This window comes from Pteropus medius, unplaced genomic scaffold (assembly GCF_902729225.1).
Source record: "Pteropus medius unplaced genomic scaffold, Ma_sr-lr_union100, whole genome shotgun sequence".
NCBI classification, from domain to species: Eukaryota; Metazoa; Chordata; class Mammalia; order Chiroptera; family Pteropodidae; genus Pteropus; species Pteropus medius.
The window spans coordinates 832,491-849,790 of record NW_024349519.1 but is presented as its reverse complement, the minus strand read 5'-3'; the positions used below and the strand labels follow the sequence as shown (position 1 = coordinate 849,790).

The 17,300-nt window shown below is 39.7% G+C and overlaps 1 protein-coding gene across 1 annotated transcript; it reads left to right on the top strand.

Annotated features, from left to right (window-relative positions):
- The first annotated feature begins 237 nt into the window (after positions 1–237).
- On the top strand, positions 238–17,252 carry TMBIM6 (transmembrane BAX inhibitor motif containing 6). The gene is made up of 10 exons (XM_039882092.1): positions 238–272; positions 7,976–8,063; positions 8,416–8,524; positions 10,901–11,021; positions 12,275–12,323; positions 12,428–12,525; positions 12,724–12,803; positions 13,259–13,359; positions 14,032–14,107; positions 15,207–17,252. Exons 2-10 carry the CDS (start codon positions 8,008–8,010, stop codon positions 15,228–15,230), a joined length of 714 nt encoding a protein of 237 aa, XP_039738026.1. The 5' UTR covers positions 238–272; positions 7,976–8,007; the 3' UTR covers positions 15,231–17,252.
- The last annotated feature ends 48 nt before the right edge of the window (positions 17,253–17,300 follow it).

The following is a 17,300-nucleotide window of genomic DNA, read 5'->3' as shown; positions in this document are numbered from 1 at the left end:
TGTCTACGACGCCGGTTGGTGGCTGAGATCTTGATCGACAAAGGCATTTTCGAATGGCTCTGAAAGAAGCCGCCGAAGTTTGTATAAGTACAGCCAATGGAACGGAAGACTTGTAGCCAACGACCAATGAGGACTGGTCTTAAGCGGAACTTGAGGGCGGAGCTTTCCTGGAGGGGCGGACGCAGGGTAGAGTCCCGAGCAGACGCTGGGAGAGTCAGAAACATATCCGGTGTTGGGAGAGCTGTGTGGGCTCTTGAGAGGCGGGTAAGAAGGTACGTCTGAAGCAATGACTGCGCAAGCCGGGAGTGACGAAGGGAAGGATTGGGTTAGCAGTTATTGTCCGAACACTAATGAGAGTAGTCTCCATTTTCGGACAGATTGCATCCAGTGGGAACAGGCCCTGCTCTGCGACGGGACTCCAGAAAGCTGGGCGGGGAGGGGAGGACAGGAACTAGTACTGCGCGTGCGCAACTGAACTAGAGTGGGGGAGGGGCGGGTGCAAGTCCACTGGGTTTTGGGGGGCGTCGAGGCGCCCATTCTACGTGGGAGCGTCAGCGAAGGCCAGTTCTTAGCCTCCCTTTCCTCTTTCCTCCTAGTCTGCGTTCCTCCTTTTCCTACGGGCCCAGGCCCAACCTCGACCTCTGGAATTCAGGGAACGTCCCCCACCCCTTCTGAGGGTGAAAGCGAAACCTCACGGGTTTCTGGTCACCCTCGCCCCACCCGACCGGTCGCCACTCTGCTACAAGCTGCTCTGGCCGGGCACCTTTGGGTGAGCGGCAGGGGCCGGGTCTTGAGAAAGCGCCTTGTCGGGCAGGCTGCTCTGTCACGGCGGGGCGGATGATGTCACATTCCTCTGTGACACGCGAGGCTCCTTAGTTACGTGGAAGCCAAAAGGAGAGGCAGGAGGTGGGAAGAGACCGGGGCTTGGCCTGGCTTCCCAGCACCACAAGGCAGCCCCGCTTTGGTCTGATTGGTTACCTTCGGACAGGTGAGGTGGCTTGGCTTCGTTAGGTCCTGAGCTTGTGGGCGTCTTTCTCAAAGTCCAATCAGGAAAGGTAGGGTTGGCGTTTTTTTCTTGGAGCTGTGGTAATAAGTAGGCTGTGGTATTCTGTGTATTAAGTGGAATTTTTACCCCATACCTGCCTAGGTTGCATTGCCCACCGCATCAGCCTTTTATTGATCAAACAATTACAAAAACCTCTCCGAACTTGAGACTCTGTTCTAGCAATAGTTGATTTGTGAATGTGTAATCCAGTAGAAGATCTGACTGTGCCTGAAACACAAAGATTTTAAGGTTAAAGGTTAATGGAGAATGGGGTTTTCTAGTTACTTATTGATATTTGTTTCTATTTTATCAATGCGTAGTTTAAGAATTCAGTTCAAGAAAGATTATTCCAGTTACACAACCACATTTCTTATGGCTTCTGGGAACACTTCTTTCCGTAATTATTAGATTTGCTCTCTTTGATGTTTTCTTATTCCTCTTGATATGATATTTTTTTGTTCTGACTTCAGTAATATGTTTACATTAGATTCTCTGCCATTTTTCTCCAGTGGGGACAGAATGGTTGAATCCTTGAGAAATGCAATCTGTAATTTAGATTCAGAGTTTCCTTCTTACATTATTCATCTTGTGGAAACATAATTTAGTACCCTCTTCCCTTATCTCCTGTTGATCTGACTGAAGTCTTAGTCTCCTAAAGAATAAGAAAGATAAAATTAATCCAGACAGTCGGCATTTCTGTATTTTTTCCTGTTATCGATATAGTTCACGCTTATTGTGAAAATGCTAAAAAAACAGAACAGTGTGATAGAATCAGCATATGTTAATTTAAAAAAAGAAAAAAAGATTTCTCTTTACTTGTGGCCGGAATCAGCTTAAAGAAAACTTGCTTTTCTACTCTAGGGTGTAAGAATAGAAAGAGTACCAGATTTTGAAGGTCAAAAGATCCCCTAACCTGGTTCTGGCTCTGCTATTTATTTTGACTCTCTTATTGGTCAGTACTAAGGTCCTTTTAGCACTTTACAATGATTTCACACAGATTTTCTTATTGGCATTCAATAAGCTTGGTAGAGCCAGATAATTATCTTACAGATGAGAAAGTGTAGATGACCATAGGTAAAATGATTTACGTAGAGTAACGTGGTAGAAGATGGCAGAACTTGTGACTCCAAATCCAATACTTGTGCCACTATTACTGTGCCTTTTTGAACTTCCTTTTTAATCTTTAAAGTGAGACTAATCATTCTTACCCTTTCTTCGTAGATTGATGTGAAGATCAAAGGGGGGTTATGTATATAAAAGCATTTTGAAAGTTGTAAAAATTTTATATAAATGTAGTCAGTGGTATTATTATAGAAAGTAACTACTGCTGGCTTAAAGAGTTTCACTTTATTTCATAAACTACCCAAGAGTATTATTCTCCTCTGGGAAAACACTGAATATTCTCTTGATACTCAATCTTCTAAATTTTCCTTTGCTACGTTGACTTCACTGTAGAAGCTGGTAGAAGTGTCTTCCACTCAACTGTGTTGTTTCCCCAGAGTTTCTAACCAGATATCATACAGTCGTTTTTATACACATTTTTGTTTTCCAAAGACAATATTAAAACCAAGGAATGAGAAACTGTAGAGGTTGGTATTTAGGGCCACTTGAGTGACTCCTCAAGGTAGGTTCCCCTCTGAGCCAGCTGGGGGATGTTGATTTGAGGTTATAAATATTCTAGATCAGATAATGGGGTCTGGATTTGCTCTGGAGACTTCTGGTTATGCTTAAGTTTGGGAGATAGTAAGCGGAATCATGCAATCAATCCGCTCTGAAGGTGCTTACAGTCGTGTGAGGAAGTTTGGGCACAATTAACTGGAATCCAAAACACTTGAAAAAAGACCTTCAAGGATGAGGATTGAGTAGGTGTGCTGTTTGTCTTAATCTGTGCTGGCTCTCATTTGGGCTAAATATGGTGTTACTGGGGAGGGATTGCCGGTTTATACTGGAAGATGATTATGTATTTAGGACATTGGGGCCTTCTTATGATTCAGTGTCTGTCAAACAGTTGTAGTTATAGAAAGGGAGATTCAACATTGTCAAAGTTTGGTACAAAAAGTAATTTATTGAAGGCAGTAGACATTCCAACTCCAGGTACTGGTTTGTTTCTGAGGCAGTCCAGTCCCTAAAAGAGACAGGATTCAGTGTTAGCTAATCCAGGGAATTTGGCCCAAGTAAGAGAGGTGGGGAGCAGAGACATGTAGGGTCCAGATCTAGGACAATCAAAGCCCTGCCCTAGTTGAAATGAAATTTCTTAAAACTAAATAGACGTACTTCCTATGGGTAGCAAGGAAAGCATCAAGCTAATGACCGTTTATTTCATCAAAAGCCCTACCACATCAGATTATCACTTAATGGTTATTAGGCTGTCTCAAAAGGCCTGTGGCCCTGTGAGACTGGAGGTGGAGTATACAGTGCCAGAAGAGAGACATGCCGTTTAAAGAAAAGTCATTTTACCAGTAATAAAATTTATCACGTTCCTCTAAATTCTAATGTATAATTTTCTTAGACTTCTACCCACCCCCATTTAAATTTACTTTCTCATTTAGGTAAATATTTAACCTTCAGAATATAGCTAGCTGTAAGTTAATGATTTAATAATTTTTTAAAGATTAATTTCCAGGGCATATGTAAATTAGGCCTATGATAAGTGTCTTCTAAACTAGACTATCAATAGATGAAGTGTACACTGAGGACATGCAAATAATGGATATTTACACTAGTGACAACAGTGGTTAACATATTGAGCCAGTCTTATGTATGAAGCGCTATTCTAAGCAGTTTATTTGTATTATCTCACTTAGTTCTCAAACCAGTGAAGTAGGTAATATTATATATTACTCTTACAAATGAGGAAACTGAAGTACAGTGAGATTACATGCCAGAAACTGCTGCATGTAATACAGCTAAGAAAATAATGGCCAGGTTTCAAATGTAACAGCAGGTCATGCTCTTAAGCACTATGCTAGGGACATGGTTATACAGAGCATGAAAACTAATCAATAAAAACTAATCAATAAAAATTTGAAAATAATAAACAACCCTCTTTTTTATTTAACCACATGGGATTTTTCTTCTCTTTTAAGTATCAATTTGGCCTCTTCTGAGTGTGTGGAAACAGAGTTCAAGAAGGTCAAATTACTACAGAAGGATTAAAGAACCATAACTCACAAACAAAATGTTTAAATGTGTGAGCAGTGCTGCTTTGACTTGCTGGGTTAATGTTAAATCATATATAGTGAGGCAGCTTCTATCCAGGCTCCAGCCTTTAGCAGGCTTTTATTTTTCAAAGGGAAGAAAAAAATTTAATACATAATAAATGCATGATCATTTTTATTTTGCATTGCTTTTGGCCATTTGGCCATGTTTCATTTGCATTGTACTTAATAGGTGTTGGAATAAGATCGCAGAAAATTGTTTTTTTGTTGTTGTTTTTTTTTTAATTTAAGGCTTGGCCCTTGATTATCTTTCATTTTAGGACAAGGGTAAGAAAGATACCCACGACAAAATAAGTGATTTAACAAAACATAAGACATAGATGTTCATTGATAAGAATATTTATCTCCTGTCTGCCTCTGCTGCTCTTCCCTCCCCAAGTAAAACAGACCACAAAATACCTACCACAAAACAGTGTTTTTACTTAAATTTTTCTTTCTTAGTAAAGCTAAGAGTGCTGTAGGTGTAAAACAAAACAAATTTTTCTTTCTTAGTAAAGCTAAGAGTGCTGTAGGTGTAAAACAAAGTAAATTTTGTTGTTTTTGAGTGGCTCTGGACTGGGAGAACCACAGAATGGTGACACTTCCAAGAAAGCTTTAGCAGTATATGCATGACAGATTTTAACAGATTCTGATGAGTTTATGGATTTCTGCTCTCCTAAGGAAGAAGGTATAAAATGAGGCTCTGGACCAAATTAAAGGAATTTGGTTATGCTTAACGCCTGAACATTTACTTGTCATTTACAAATGCAGTGCAGGCAAATTTCCCATGAGTTCAGGAGGCACTGTCCACATTGCATTCTATGTAAATAATCCCACCTCCTTGTTTTCGAGTTTAGTATAGAACTGGGGAATGAGAAAGAGGATCCAGTTTCTAGATTTCTGTGAGTTGGGGTTCCAGATAAGACCAATGCTGGTATTGATTTTGTAATGGGCTTATTTTGTAATAGTGTGTTGGGACTACTATACTGAAGAATTTTTGAGTAACCTGTAATATACTTTTTTTCTTTATTGTGGTAAAATATGCATAACATAAAACTTACCATTTTAATGCACTGTTTTTTTGTTTTGTTTTGTTTTGTTTTGTTTTACACCTACAGCACTCGATCTTCCTAGGTGGTCTCCCATCCAAGTTCTAACCAGGCCCGACCCTGCTTAGTTTCTGAAATCAGAAGGGATTGGGCTTGTTTAGGGTGGCATGGCCATAGACTAATGCACATAAAAAAAAAAAAAAAAAAAGGATTTTTATTTAACTGTGGGGAACCTCTGGAATGTTAGCTGAGTTGTTTGGTTAATGGTTTTAAATACTTTAATTCATTCCTTATCTGCACCTTAGTTTTTGTCTATTTAGAACAGACCTAGAACAGGTTATCATATTTCATTGGTTTTAAGACTTAACTATTTTCCCCTTACATTTTAACGTTTCTGAAATTATGTAATTAGACATGTCATATTAAATGTATACTTTATTGCATTTCTTTCCCCCCCATAAAGCTATTATTAAAATTGCTGTGTATCTTCACATCTACAAAATTTGGTAGTTATATATTTCACTTAGATGTTAGAATAGGTAGTGATATTGGAAAACTTATTTTATTTATTTATCATTTTAAATCATAAGCCATTACTGAATCATGGAGAAATTCCTATTTGCCACCTCCCTCCTTACCCTCACAACCTTTGATGGTTTTGGGTTTTCCATTTGCAGTTGTAAGAGAGTCCCAGAAAGGCAGTTGGTACCCCTTGGGAAATATGAGAGTGAACAGAGAATGGCGTTTCTGCCATTCTCCCTCCTAAGTTTCCACTCAGTGGGGTCTGGTTACAGAGTGTTGCCCCTTTCCAACTAACAATCCCCTGGATATTTGAGGATTTACCCTCGTCCTTTTTTTCAACTCTTGAAATTGGAAGCAAGAGGTACTTTAGCGTCGTTGTGACTACTACTGAGAAACTCGGCTCTGAAGGTTGCTTCAGTACTGTTGCAAGTTCTGTCTAGGGACGTCATTAGGAGTGTTAATGGAAGCCTTAAACAAAGACACTTTCCAGGTGCTGGATTCTGCCATGCTGTAAGTGTGCTCTCTAGAGGACATAGTCATCATGGTTATGGAAGGCTGTGGTTGGCAGTGCAACTGCCTGCAATAATTGCACCATCTAGATCAAGAGGACCCAGAGTCCCGTGACTTAGAGATGAGAGCAGCAGCTTTAGTAGGTTCTCCAACTTATCCCTGTATCCATCCTTAAGAACAGAACTAACAAAAGAATTGAGGTGAGTAGGGACGGTGAGAAAGGAACGTGGAAAACAGAGAAAGCACACCAGCCATTTTGTTTTGTTTGTGAGAGAGACCCTCAGGAAACACGTGATAGTGTGCTTTTGAACTCTAAGAATGTCATCTTTCCACTGGGCCAGAATTTCTCAGGAAATCAGTTTTGGGATTATAACTTTTATGGCTCAGATGAATTTTGCTGAATATTGGGCTAGGTGCTGATTAGAATGGGCGGGAATAATTGGCCTGTCTTCCAAAAAAACTTTCCTTTTGTGTTTCAGTCCTTTTCCTCCCCACCTTTTTGGGTAAATTTGAAATGGATGGGCATTATGGGTCTGATAAGAATCTGGAAGTTTATTTGTAGGAAAGATAAAAGCTCTTGATTAGATTTTTAGTTCTGTAGATTAAGCATATTTAGGATTGCATTTGAGATAGGGGAGGGAGCAAAACTTAATAGCCTGCCTGACTTTATGGTATTGATGTAGTGTTACCTGGGTATAATTCAGTTTAAAAATCCCCTTTCTGACATATTGGGACAGTTGGCAAAATCTGAATAAGGTCTATAGATCAGATTGTATCAGTATTAATTTCCTGATTTTATCATTGTTTTCAGGATATAGACACTAAAGTATTTAGAGGAAAAGGGGCATTGTGTCTGCAGGCTAGAAAAAATATTAAGTATATATTGCTATATATAGAAAGAAAATAAAGCAAATATGGTGAAATAGCAATATTTAGTCTGGGTAAAGGATATGCAGGAATTCTTTGTACTGTACCAACTTTTGTAGGACAGGTTCTAAAATTGTGTTAAAAAAATCCTTTTTGCACAAATTCCTTTTTGATGGAAGTAGGAACCTTCCTCTTTTTAAAACTGAATCCCCTTTAGTTCAGTTCTAAAGTACATTAGGTAGAAAGCTTCTACACATATATATTTAGAATGCAAGTCCTAGTGCCAGACCCAGCTATATAGTTTTTCTTTTTCTCTCTCTCTCTCTCTTTCTCTCTTTCTTTCTCTCTTTCTCTCTCTCTTTCTTTCTTTTTTAATATTTGAGGTTCTGTGCCTTTGCTGAAGGAATTCTGTAGCATCTTGAAACAATATAAAATTGCTTTCTGTTTCAGTGACTGGGTTTCTTTAACAAGGTTGCTAATTGAGAATTTCTCAAAGAAACAAACTGTCTTTTAAAGGTGTAAATTACCTTCCGAAAGAATAGAAATCAAATGGTTGTGATGAAATAGTTTGGGGAGAAAATGGGCTTTTTCCTCTGTCCCCTTTAATATGGTTGATTATGATTGCAAATGTATTCTAGAAGGAAATATACAAAAATAAAAATGGTTGTGATTTTAAATAGCTTTCATTTGTCTTAACTTATAGCAATTTTTATATAATTTATGTTATTCTGTATTTATTTGTGTCTTTAAAATAACCTTTCTTCCTTTTATCCTTTATTCTACAGAGTGGAGGCTGTGTCCCACAGACTCTGGCATCATGAACGTATTTGATCGGAAGATCAACTTTGATGCGCTTTTAAAATTTTCCCACATGTAAGTGTTTTGACCTTGACTACAGTTTCTTATTGCTTTTCCTTTCATATCTGGCTTCTTTTCTCTGGTTTATTAACTGTACTAGAATCCCAAATATATGACAAAAGCACTAAGATTCTAAGGGCTGCTGTGTAGTCATTGGAAAGCCACATAGATATTCTAGTTTTGATACTGATTCTTCATAATTTGGGGCTTTTGGCTCTTCCCCAGCAATCTCTGTTAACCTATTTTCAAAACATTTATTTTTTTAATTTAATATGATTTTTATATATTTCCTGGAAAGGAGAAGAGAGAGAAGAGATGAGATTGGATTGGTCCTAAAGTGATGGCTGTTATTAACATTCTTTCCTAGAACCCCCTCGACACAGCAACACCTGAAGAAGGTCTATGCCAGCTTTGCCCTTTGTATGTTTGTGGCAGCTGCAGGGGCTTATGTCCATGTGGTCACTCATTTCATTCAGGTAAGAGCAGTTTTCTCTCCTAGTTACTATTGTACAAATTGTAATTGGAAGAAACTAGCTCATCAGGGTAGTACAAGCCTCTGACTGTCCTTAATCTTTTTCGGTAGTCCGGGATCTGAACTCAGCCAAAGCCAGCCATTAAATCAGGACATGTAGAGCCATTTAAATTTTCTGGTAACGCTGCCCTGTCTAGATACTGAAGTGTCTAGATACAGAATGTCTTAACTCTGACACTAGTGTGTTCCTTACATATAAGACCCTCTACTGAGTAGAAGCATGACATACATGCTGGGGTTCTTCTGCACAGTTGCCTTTTTATCTTTTCCTCCATTTCTCCTCTTTTTTTTTTTTTTTTTTTTGGTCTGAATGACTGTGGAATACTTGGATGCAAAACACTGATTGTATGATTAATTACCAGGACAGGCAAGGTTGAAATCTTTAAGGATTTGTCCCATTTTATCTGCATGGTTGGGTGAAACCTTTCAATAACACAGTTTTCCTGTGTTGAGGGAGAGTTTGTTTGGTCAGCAGAAATAGAAGGGACGGTTGAGGAATAACCAATAAGTTTGAAGTTCTCACTAGCCAAGGCTTATCCTTTTTAGAGTGTCCACTTTAGTGTAAGTACAGGGGTGTGTTGCATTAGCATTGGCACTGCTGTGAACTATTCCTGTGCTTAGGCATCTCCTGCCAGAGGTTGTGTGAAAAGTTACTTTCAATACTCAAAGGATAAGACTTTGATCCCTTGAGTTTAGACTAAAACATATTCTACCTTTTAGGCAAGAGCGGCCCTTTTAAATAATGTAAAATAAAGTTACCCTCATTTATGGATTCCATATTTATGAATATCCCTACCTACTCACTAAAGTTTATTTGTAACCCTAAAATCAATACTTTTGTAGACATTTGCAGTCATGTGGAGCAGCAAAAAATTTGAGTTGCCTGTCCCATGTTCCAGCTGGAGTTGAACAAGGCGACACACTGCCTTAATTCAGGTTCTCAAACTGTAAACAAGTGTCCCTTTCAGAGTTTGTTTAGTGGGACATTTTGTATTTTCGTGCTTTTTGTTGGTAATTCTACAGTTTAAAATGGCCCCCAAGCATTGTGCTAAAGTGCCTTTAGTGTTCCTAAGTGAGAGAAGACTGTGACGTGGCTTATGGAGAAAATATGTGTGTTAAATAAGCTTTGTTCTGGCATGAATTATAATGCTGTTGACTGTGAGCTCAATGTTAATGAATACATAATAGATATCAGAGTGTCTTTAAACAGAAAACACACACAAAACAAAGTTATCTATTGATCAGTTGATGAAAATGTTGTGACCAGAAGCTCACAAGAATCTAACCTTTTATTTCCCCCAGGAGCAATTGTTCAGTATTCATGAATTCATTGTTTATAGTGACTTTATAGAACGTAACTATTATGAAAAACAAGAATTGACTCTATCTTTAAAGGAAAGAAGGAACTTCAGCATGTATATACATCCTTAAAGATTTCTCTTTTTTCTGATGACTTTTCAAAAAGAATTTTTTTCCTGCTAAAATGAAGGCATGTTCATTGTAGAATTCAGATTAAAGACTAATGATAAGAAGTAAATATAAAACTCCATAATCCCATCACTTAGAAATAACTACATACTGTTAACATTTTGGTACTTGCCCTCTGTCTCAGTTCATTCAGGCTGCTATCACAAAATATCATAGATTAGGTGGCTTAAACAACAGAGTTCTCATAGTTTCAAAGCTAGGAAGTCCAAGATCAAAGCGCTGGCAGATTTGTTGTATGGTAAGGGTCCACTTCCTGGTTCATGAGTGGCCATTTTCTGGCTGTGTCCTCACATGGTGGAAGGGACAAGGGAGCTCTCTGAATTGCCTTTTATAAGAGCACTTCAAGAAGGCTCCACCCTTAGGACCTAATCACCTTCAAAGACCCTACCTCTAAATACCATCATTTGGGGGTTAGGATTTAAACATGAATTTTTGGAGGGACATAGACATTTAGTCTATAGCACTCTCTCTGTTTTTTTTCCCCTCTGCGTGTGTATATGTATTTGTGTGTATGTGTGTGTTCTACAGATGGGAATGTGCTTCAAGCACATGTCACATTGCTTCTTCTTTCCTATTTCTTGGTCAAGACTCATAGTTTGACTTGGATAGTTGTAGTCTATGGACTCTCTAGGCCAGAAGAGCCTCTCGCATTAACCATGATCCTAACCTTGTCTTTCAAGGCTTCTAGTTTCTCTCTTCAGCCCCCACTGCCTTTTCCACTGCTCCCAGTTAGAGGTAAATTTGGGAAGATGAATATTTGAATCTAATAAGGTCTCCTTCAAAATAAATTCAGTACTTTCAAGTATTTAATTACAGACTCTGGATTTTACAGGCTGGCCTGCTCTCTGCCCTGGGCTCCCTGGGGTTGATGATTTGGCTGATGGCAACACCTCATAGCCATGAAACTGAGCAAAAAAGACTGGGACTTCTTGCTGGATTTGCTTTCCTTACAGGTATGTTAAGGGATTGGTCTAACTTGTGGTAAGGGCTGTTTAGTATTTTTTCAGGCGAAGGCCCAAGATTTATATTTATTCTGATTCACCCCAACTTGTATACTTACTATCTACCCTTATATTTGAAAGTATTTGCCTTGTATTGCTTTCTTATGTCATGTAGGTACATCTTGCTTCCTTATCCAGAGGGTAAGCTCTTTGTAACTAGTGACCGACTTCTACTTTTGTATTAAAAAATAAGCACTGTGTACTTGAATCACGAGCTTAAATAGTGTTACTTGTTAATGGTAGACGTGGGACTAAACGAGGCCCAAGAATCTGACTTCGTTGGACTCAACACTGGCAACTATCATAGGGGCATCTGTTCTGAATCTTACAGTTAGCTAAAGCCATACATTGAGATCTATCACACAGGGCACTTTGCTGATTCTCAAGAAAATAATTAAAAGCACGGTACTTCTAGAATTATCATTAAGGGAAACAGGACTAAAACTACATAATAAAAATACTTGCAAAGCAATATTTGAGTTAGTACAACTCATTCTGAGTGAGTCTAATCTATACCATGTTGAAGAAATTATAGAAAGGCAAAGATTTACAGATTAAGATTTTTCAGATCGGGGAAAGCTAGTTTTTGAAGGCATTAAGGGGTGGAATAATCAGGAGAAAAGAGTATCCAAAGTAGACGAAATGTTAGAGCCAGAACAGGTTGCTGCTATGCCCTCCTATTGGCAAGTGTTCATGTGCAGAACTGGTCTGGCCTTTTTTGCTACAAAAGGGGTCAGTCCTGCATGACTGCAAGGTTGCTGGCCACAAGGCTCTGCTTTACTCTTAATCCTTTAATTCTAATCTAATTCCTGACCTGGCCCACGTTACAGGCTCACATCCCTCCTCTCCAGGGTTTTGCAAACAGATGTTTGACATGCCTGTTTCATTTTTTCTGATCTCTATTCCCCCTTGGGTCATCCATGATTTTCAGCTAAGAGGACAGTTTTGCAGCTCTGTTTATAATGAGTTATTTATTTATGTTTCTTGAAAACAAGGAGAATAGAAGAGATTTAATTACTTTAGTCCTCATGGTTTTTTTTTTTAGATAGAGCTTAGACAGGGCTAAGCTCCTATCTAAAAAAAAAATTAGATAGGGCTAATTAGCCCCATTAGATAGGGCTAATGCTATTAATGATCAGCTTTTGGATGAGGGTCCTCTTCAAGAATTGATGGAAACATTGTGTTCTGGGGTTTTTGTTTTCTAGGTGTTGGTCTGGGCCCTGCTTTGGAGCTGTGCATTGCCATCAACCCCAGGTAACTATTGTAGACGTGTCTTGTTTTCCTATTTTTATGAATGTACCTACTAAATACAGACTGTATTCTTATAGCCCTCAATCTGATGGTCTTTATCTTAATAGCATCCTTCCCACTGCCTTCATGGGCACAGCAATGATCTTCACCTGCTTCACCCTGAGTGCTCTCTATGCCAGGCGCCGTAGCTACCTCTTTCTGGGAGGTAAGTATGAACTGGAAACGGAGAGAGAGTCTCTAGCCAGGATTTTCACGAGGGCTATTTCCCTGAATTTTTAACTTCTGCCTTGTTATTCTTGATTTGAAATAGAAAGCCTTCATTTTGCGGGGAACATAGGAATGGCCTTAATGGTATTGCTCTACTTGGGCTTCTCTCAAGACAGCTTTTTGTTCTTTCTTATAGGTATCTTGATGTCAGCCATGAGCCTGATGCTCTTGTCTTCCCTGGGGAATCTTTTCTTTGGATCCATTTGGCTTTTCCAGGTAAGACTTTGCATATAATTTTCTAGTGGCCATTTGCCTCTCACTTCTTTTTCTTGCTTAACCCTAAAGCAAGATAGACCAAGAATCCTCCATAATGCTCACCTTTGTTGGGCAGTGCTCTTGGAGCCTTCTGCTGTCAGTGAAAGTTCAGATTAAACGAGTTAGACGTTGCTAAGGAGAAGACGGTTTGCTCAGAGATCATTTTTCTAAGGCCAGTCCAGCAGCGGCAGCTTATTAAAAATGATTGAAGCTCTTCCAGTGACCTAAAAAGTAAATGCAAAATTGTGCCAAGGGAAGTAATGTGGTCTTCACCATAGGCTCAGTTCCCAAGAATGTTAATGTGTCAGTGGTGTTAGCATTTGATGTACTTTCAAGTGGCCAAGAGCCAGAAGGAAGTATGGCTTTTTTCCCTATGGTGTCTACCATAACGTAACCTCATCTCATTCTTTTGTTAGGCAAACCTATATTTGGGGCTGTTGGTCATGTGTGGCTTTGTCCTTTTTGATACTCAACTCATTATCGAAAAGGCTGAAAATGGAGATAAGGATTATATCTGGTGAGTGTGAATACTGGTCTTTAATGAGAATGAAGGGTGTGGCACACTGCTCAATTCCACAGCTTTTTTCTGAATTCTGGGGACCATCCTTTGCCTGATCCATCCACCTTTTTGTCCACATTGGTAGGGATAAGAGTGGAGCAGATGGCATAGGCTGAACTTAAATGGGCAAGCTTCAGAGGCGTATGTGGCAGGATACCCATGGTTTTGGAACTATGCACCAAATAGCATACTTTCCCTCAGTTCCTGAAAGACATCAGATTTTTAAAAATTAATAATATGTATTTATATACACATACTTTTAATAGTGGTTACCTCTAGGCAGAAGAGAGAGAAAGGGATTTTCCACCTTTTATTCTACTTTTGTATATTTTAGCACATATAATTTTTTAATTGTATATAATTTTTCATGTTTTGATTCTCAAAGTTAGTGGTAGTTCAGGGTTCAGAGTTGGGCCTCTATAGAGTCTAAAGTCAATGTTTCTTTTCTCTGTGCTACATGGCTTCATTGTGTTGAAACGATCTCAGACACCAGAGTTTTATACTTCCTTAGTTGGTGGTGGAATGTTGGAGAAGCTGACTCATGGGGTGGAGTTTTTATGTTTTGCATCTTTGTGGGTTTATAGATAAAGGAAAGTAGGAAGTGCAATTTGTAATCTGGTTCTCTTTCAGGCACTGCATTGACCTCTTCTTAGATTTTGTTACTCTCTTCAGAAAACTCATGATGATCCTGGCTATGAATGAGAAGGTCAGTCAGCCCACCACCCATCCAGAGATGAGAGAATGGCTGCTCCTGAGCTCAGCACCTGTGTATACTTCAAATCTGAAAACTTGTTTATACCCTGTGTAGGTTCAGGGTTACTATAAGGCAGGCCACTTGAGAAGAAGTAAGCCAGAAGTCTTTAGCTGATGGAGACAAAGGAACAAGTGAAAACAATTCTTTTTTTTTTTTAAAAAAAAACTAATCCCTAAGATTAGTATCAAAGGCAAAAGAGTTCAGCGACAGCAAGAAACAATCTACTATAAGAAGAATTCAAGGCTATAAAGATAGTCATGACTCAGAAAAAGATATTCTAGACGATTTGTAGAATATTGGCAACCAGCTTTTGTAAATATATTTCAAAAGTGGACCAATTTTATCCATTGTTGGTCTTAATTTTTTCCAAAGAAGCATTCTCTATACAGTTAGTGAGTGTCAAACATAGTCTACTTCAGCAGGAGGGGAACAAATGAAACCACGAGCTTTTCTTACAGACATTATGGAACAAGAGACAGTGCAGTGGTGGTCGAAGCTGATGACTAGATAGGATCAATGGTTCTCACCAAGCGGATGCCCCAGTGTCAGTCAAAGCAACTCAACTTTCATTTCTTTAATACACTGGGCTTCCACCCAAGATTGAATGAAGAGTTCCATTGGACTAGATTATTTCTGAATGTTGGTTTATGCCCAGGATTTATGCTTCCTTCTCAGGCCTAATGGAAAGTCAGCCTTGACCTCTCTTTTAGTTCTTTTAGGGTAGATGGCCTATCTGCAGCCTTCACTGGTTGGGATCTGAGCTGTGATGGTTGTGAGTAGCCAAGAGTGATCAGGTAGCCCGCCTAGGTACTCTTGGCGTGGGAGTGGGAACAGCTGCTTAAACTTTATTCTTGTCAAGTCTGTCAGCACCACCAGTGGAAGATTGTTAAGATTCAGTTCCTGCTGCCCTCAGGGAGCATTTCTCATTCCTTTGTGTCATCTTGATCCCTTCCAGTCCCTAACCAGAAGCAGACAGGTATTGGCTCACTGGAGTTTTATTTTGAATGTCAGATAGCAAAAATTAATTGAGTAATTTTTCTCCCATTTCCAGGACAAGAAAAAAGAGAAGAAGTGAAACGACCATCCTGCCTTTCCCAATTTGGCTTCCTCTTCCTTCACCCCCTTATTTCCTCTTTGCACACATTACAGGTGGCGTGTTCTGTGATAATGAAAAGCATCAGAAAAGCTTTTGTACTTTGTGGTTTTCTCTATTTTGAATTTTTTGATCAAAAAAACTAATTAGCAAGATATAGTTTGGAGTTTGGCTTCATATTCCTGGGGTTCTTCCCCACCCCTTTTTCTGCCATCCCCATCCCTAGCCTCTTCTGCTCAGGCAGCCAGTCCACCATAATGAGTGAGACCCGCAAAGGGAGCCAACTCCAGGAGTCTGCTTCCCAGCTGTGCTGTACCAAGTGAATATGAACTGTTGGGTAGAGCCTCCTCGGCCCTTCCTTCTTCGGCACTGTTTGGTTGGTGCACAGTTCCTGTGGGACTGGGCAGTGTCTTTTCCATTGGAAAGAAGTTCGCTGGTCGCATTGTTACTTGCGCTCATTATATCTGAGCTTCTGTCAGCTCCTACAAAGAAAATGAAGAGCCTCTTCTGGTGGATGCTTTGCTTCCTCTGAGCTGCCCAAGTCGCTGCTGTCTGGCAAACACACCTTTCTGCCTTGCCATCACGAGGAATGTGGATTTGTGTGTGTTCCCTTTCCTATCCCTTATCTAACCCTCAGGGAATCTGACTGCTTTCCATTCCTGGGGTGGAGGATTTCAGCCCAAAGGGAAAACTAATTCCTGTCAGGCATTGATAAAAAAGCTGATTATGTATGGCAAGGTAGAGCAGAGAATTCTCAAATTTCCCCTGGTCTTTTGTTTTGTTTTGTTTTTTGGTTATCACCTTAGTTACTGAGTGGCCTCTACCTGGTGGCTATGATTAAAGGTCCCAGGAGAGGAAGAACAGGGAAGGAGGAATGGTTGAGCCTCTGGGGGTAATCGTAACTGATCCTACCAGACAAACCTAGATAAGGAGTTGTTTGGGACAAAATCCCTCTACTGAGGGGTCCTTTGTTCAGATCAACAGAATGAGGCTGTGATGACTTAGGAGGCAGCATTCATAACAGTCCTTTGGTGCATTTTTCTTATATTCCATCCTGGTAATGTCTCACCTGATAATAGGTAGTGTCAAGCCAGAGATTCAGGGCAGGAGATAAGTGTTCATCTTACACATGCACTTTAGTTTTTGGCTGTTCACTTGTTTCCATAAATCTGCAGCCTTCCTAGCAGAGCCCAGGTGACCTGCAAGACACCTGATTCCCTGCAGCTTTGTGGTTTTAAGTGGCAGAGGGCAGTACTAATGGGGATTACCAGCTCCTTCTCTGTGGGTTGCCACAGTCAGGTAGCACAGATGGGCAGGCCTTGGGAGCAGTGTGCCTCTGGCTACTCACAGGGCTTCCGTGTAAGGGGAACTGAGCCATCGAAAGCTCATTTCCAGAAGGACACCATTTTGGCTCTCCCTGTTCACACTCAGTACACAGTTACCTAGTACACTGATTTGACCCAGTGGCTACTGGTCTGCAGTGCACCACATCACTGTGCCATTCCACGAAGTGATTTGTTCCCAGACTCTCTTCCTGGAGTGGCATGCCACCCAGAATGGCTTGCTTCCACAGAGGATACTGCCCTCTGATTTACCTGCTGCCTCCAGCCTCTGGCTTGAGAACTTACTAAAGGGACTTTCTTCCCATTAAACCCCAAATAGCAACTCCATAAATTTGTTGATTCTCTGCTAGGCCTGAGAATCTGAATTACATCACTTGAAGCCAGATTTCATCTCTTGTGCTTTTCTTGCTTGGGATAAAGGAGTTTTTCTTTAGAAACAGTGCCAAGAATGACAAGATACAAAAAACTACTTTTAAAGAAAATGTCTAACAAGTTTTTAATAGAGTAATCACTGTAATTTTCACTTTCTTTTCTAGTTCCTTGGTTTTCAGCTCAGGCTGCATTCTCTAACTCATAATGTGAAGACAAAGGTGTTTTTGATTAAGAAATATATGAAATCTACATAGTCTTAATTTGTAAAAAATAAAATTCATTAACCTTTTCTGGCGTTAGTGTATGTTAAATTCAAGGCCATAGCTGAACATGGGGC

Excerpts from the sequence above, each read along its gene's own strand:
- TMBIM6 (XM_039882092.1), top strand. The coding sequence starts at position 8,008 with ATGAACGTATTTGATCGGAAGATCAACTTTGATGCGCTTTTAAAATTT. Across the intron at positions 12,804-13,258 it reads GATCCATTTGGCTTTTCCAG|GCAAACCTATATTTGGGGCT; the intron begins GTAAGACTTTGC and ends TTCTTTTGTTAG. Across the intron at positions 14,108-15,206 it reads TCCTGGCTATGAATGAGAAG|GACAAGAAAAAAGAGAAGAA; the intron begins GTCAGTCAGCCC and ends TCCCATTTCCAG.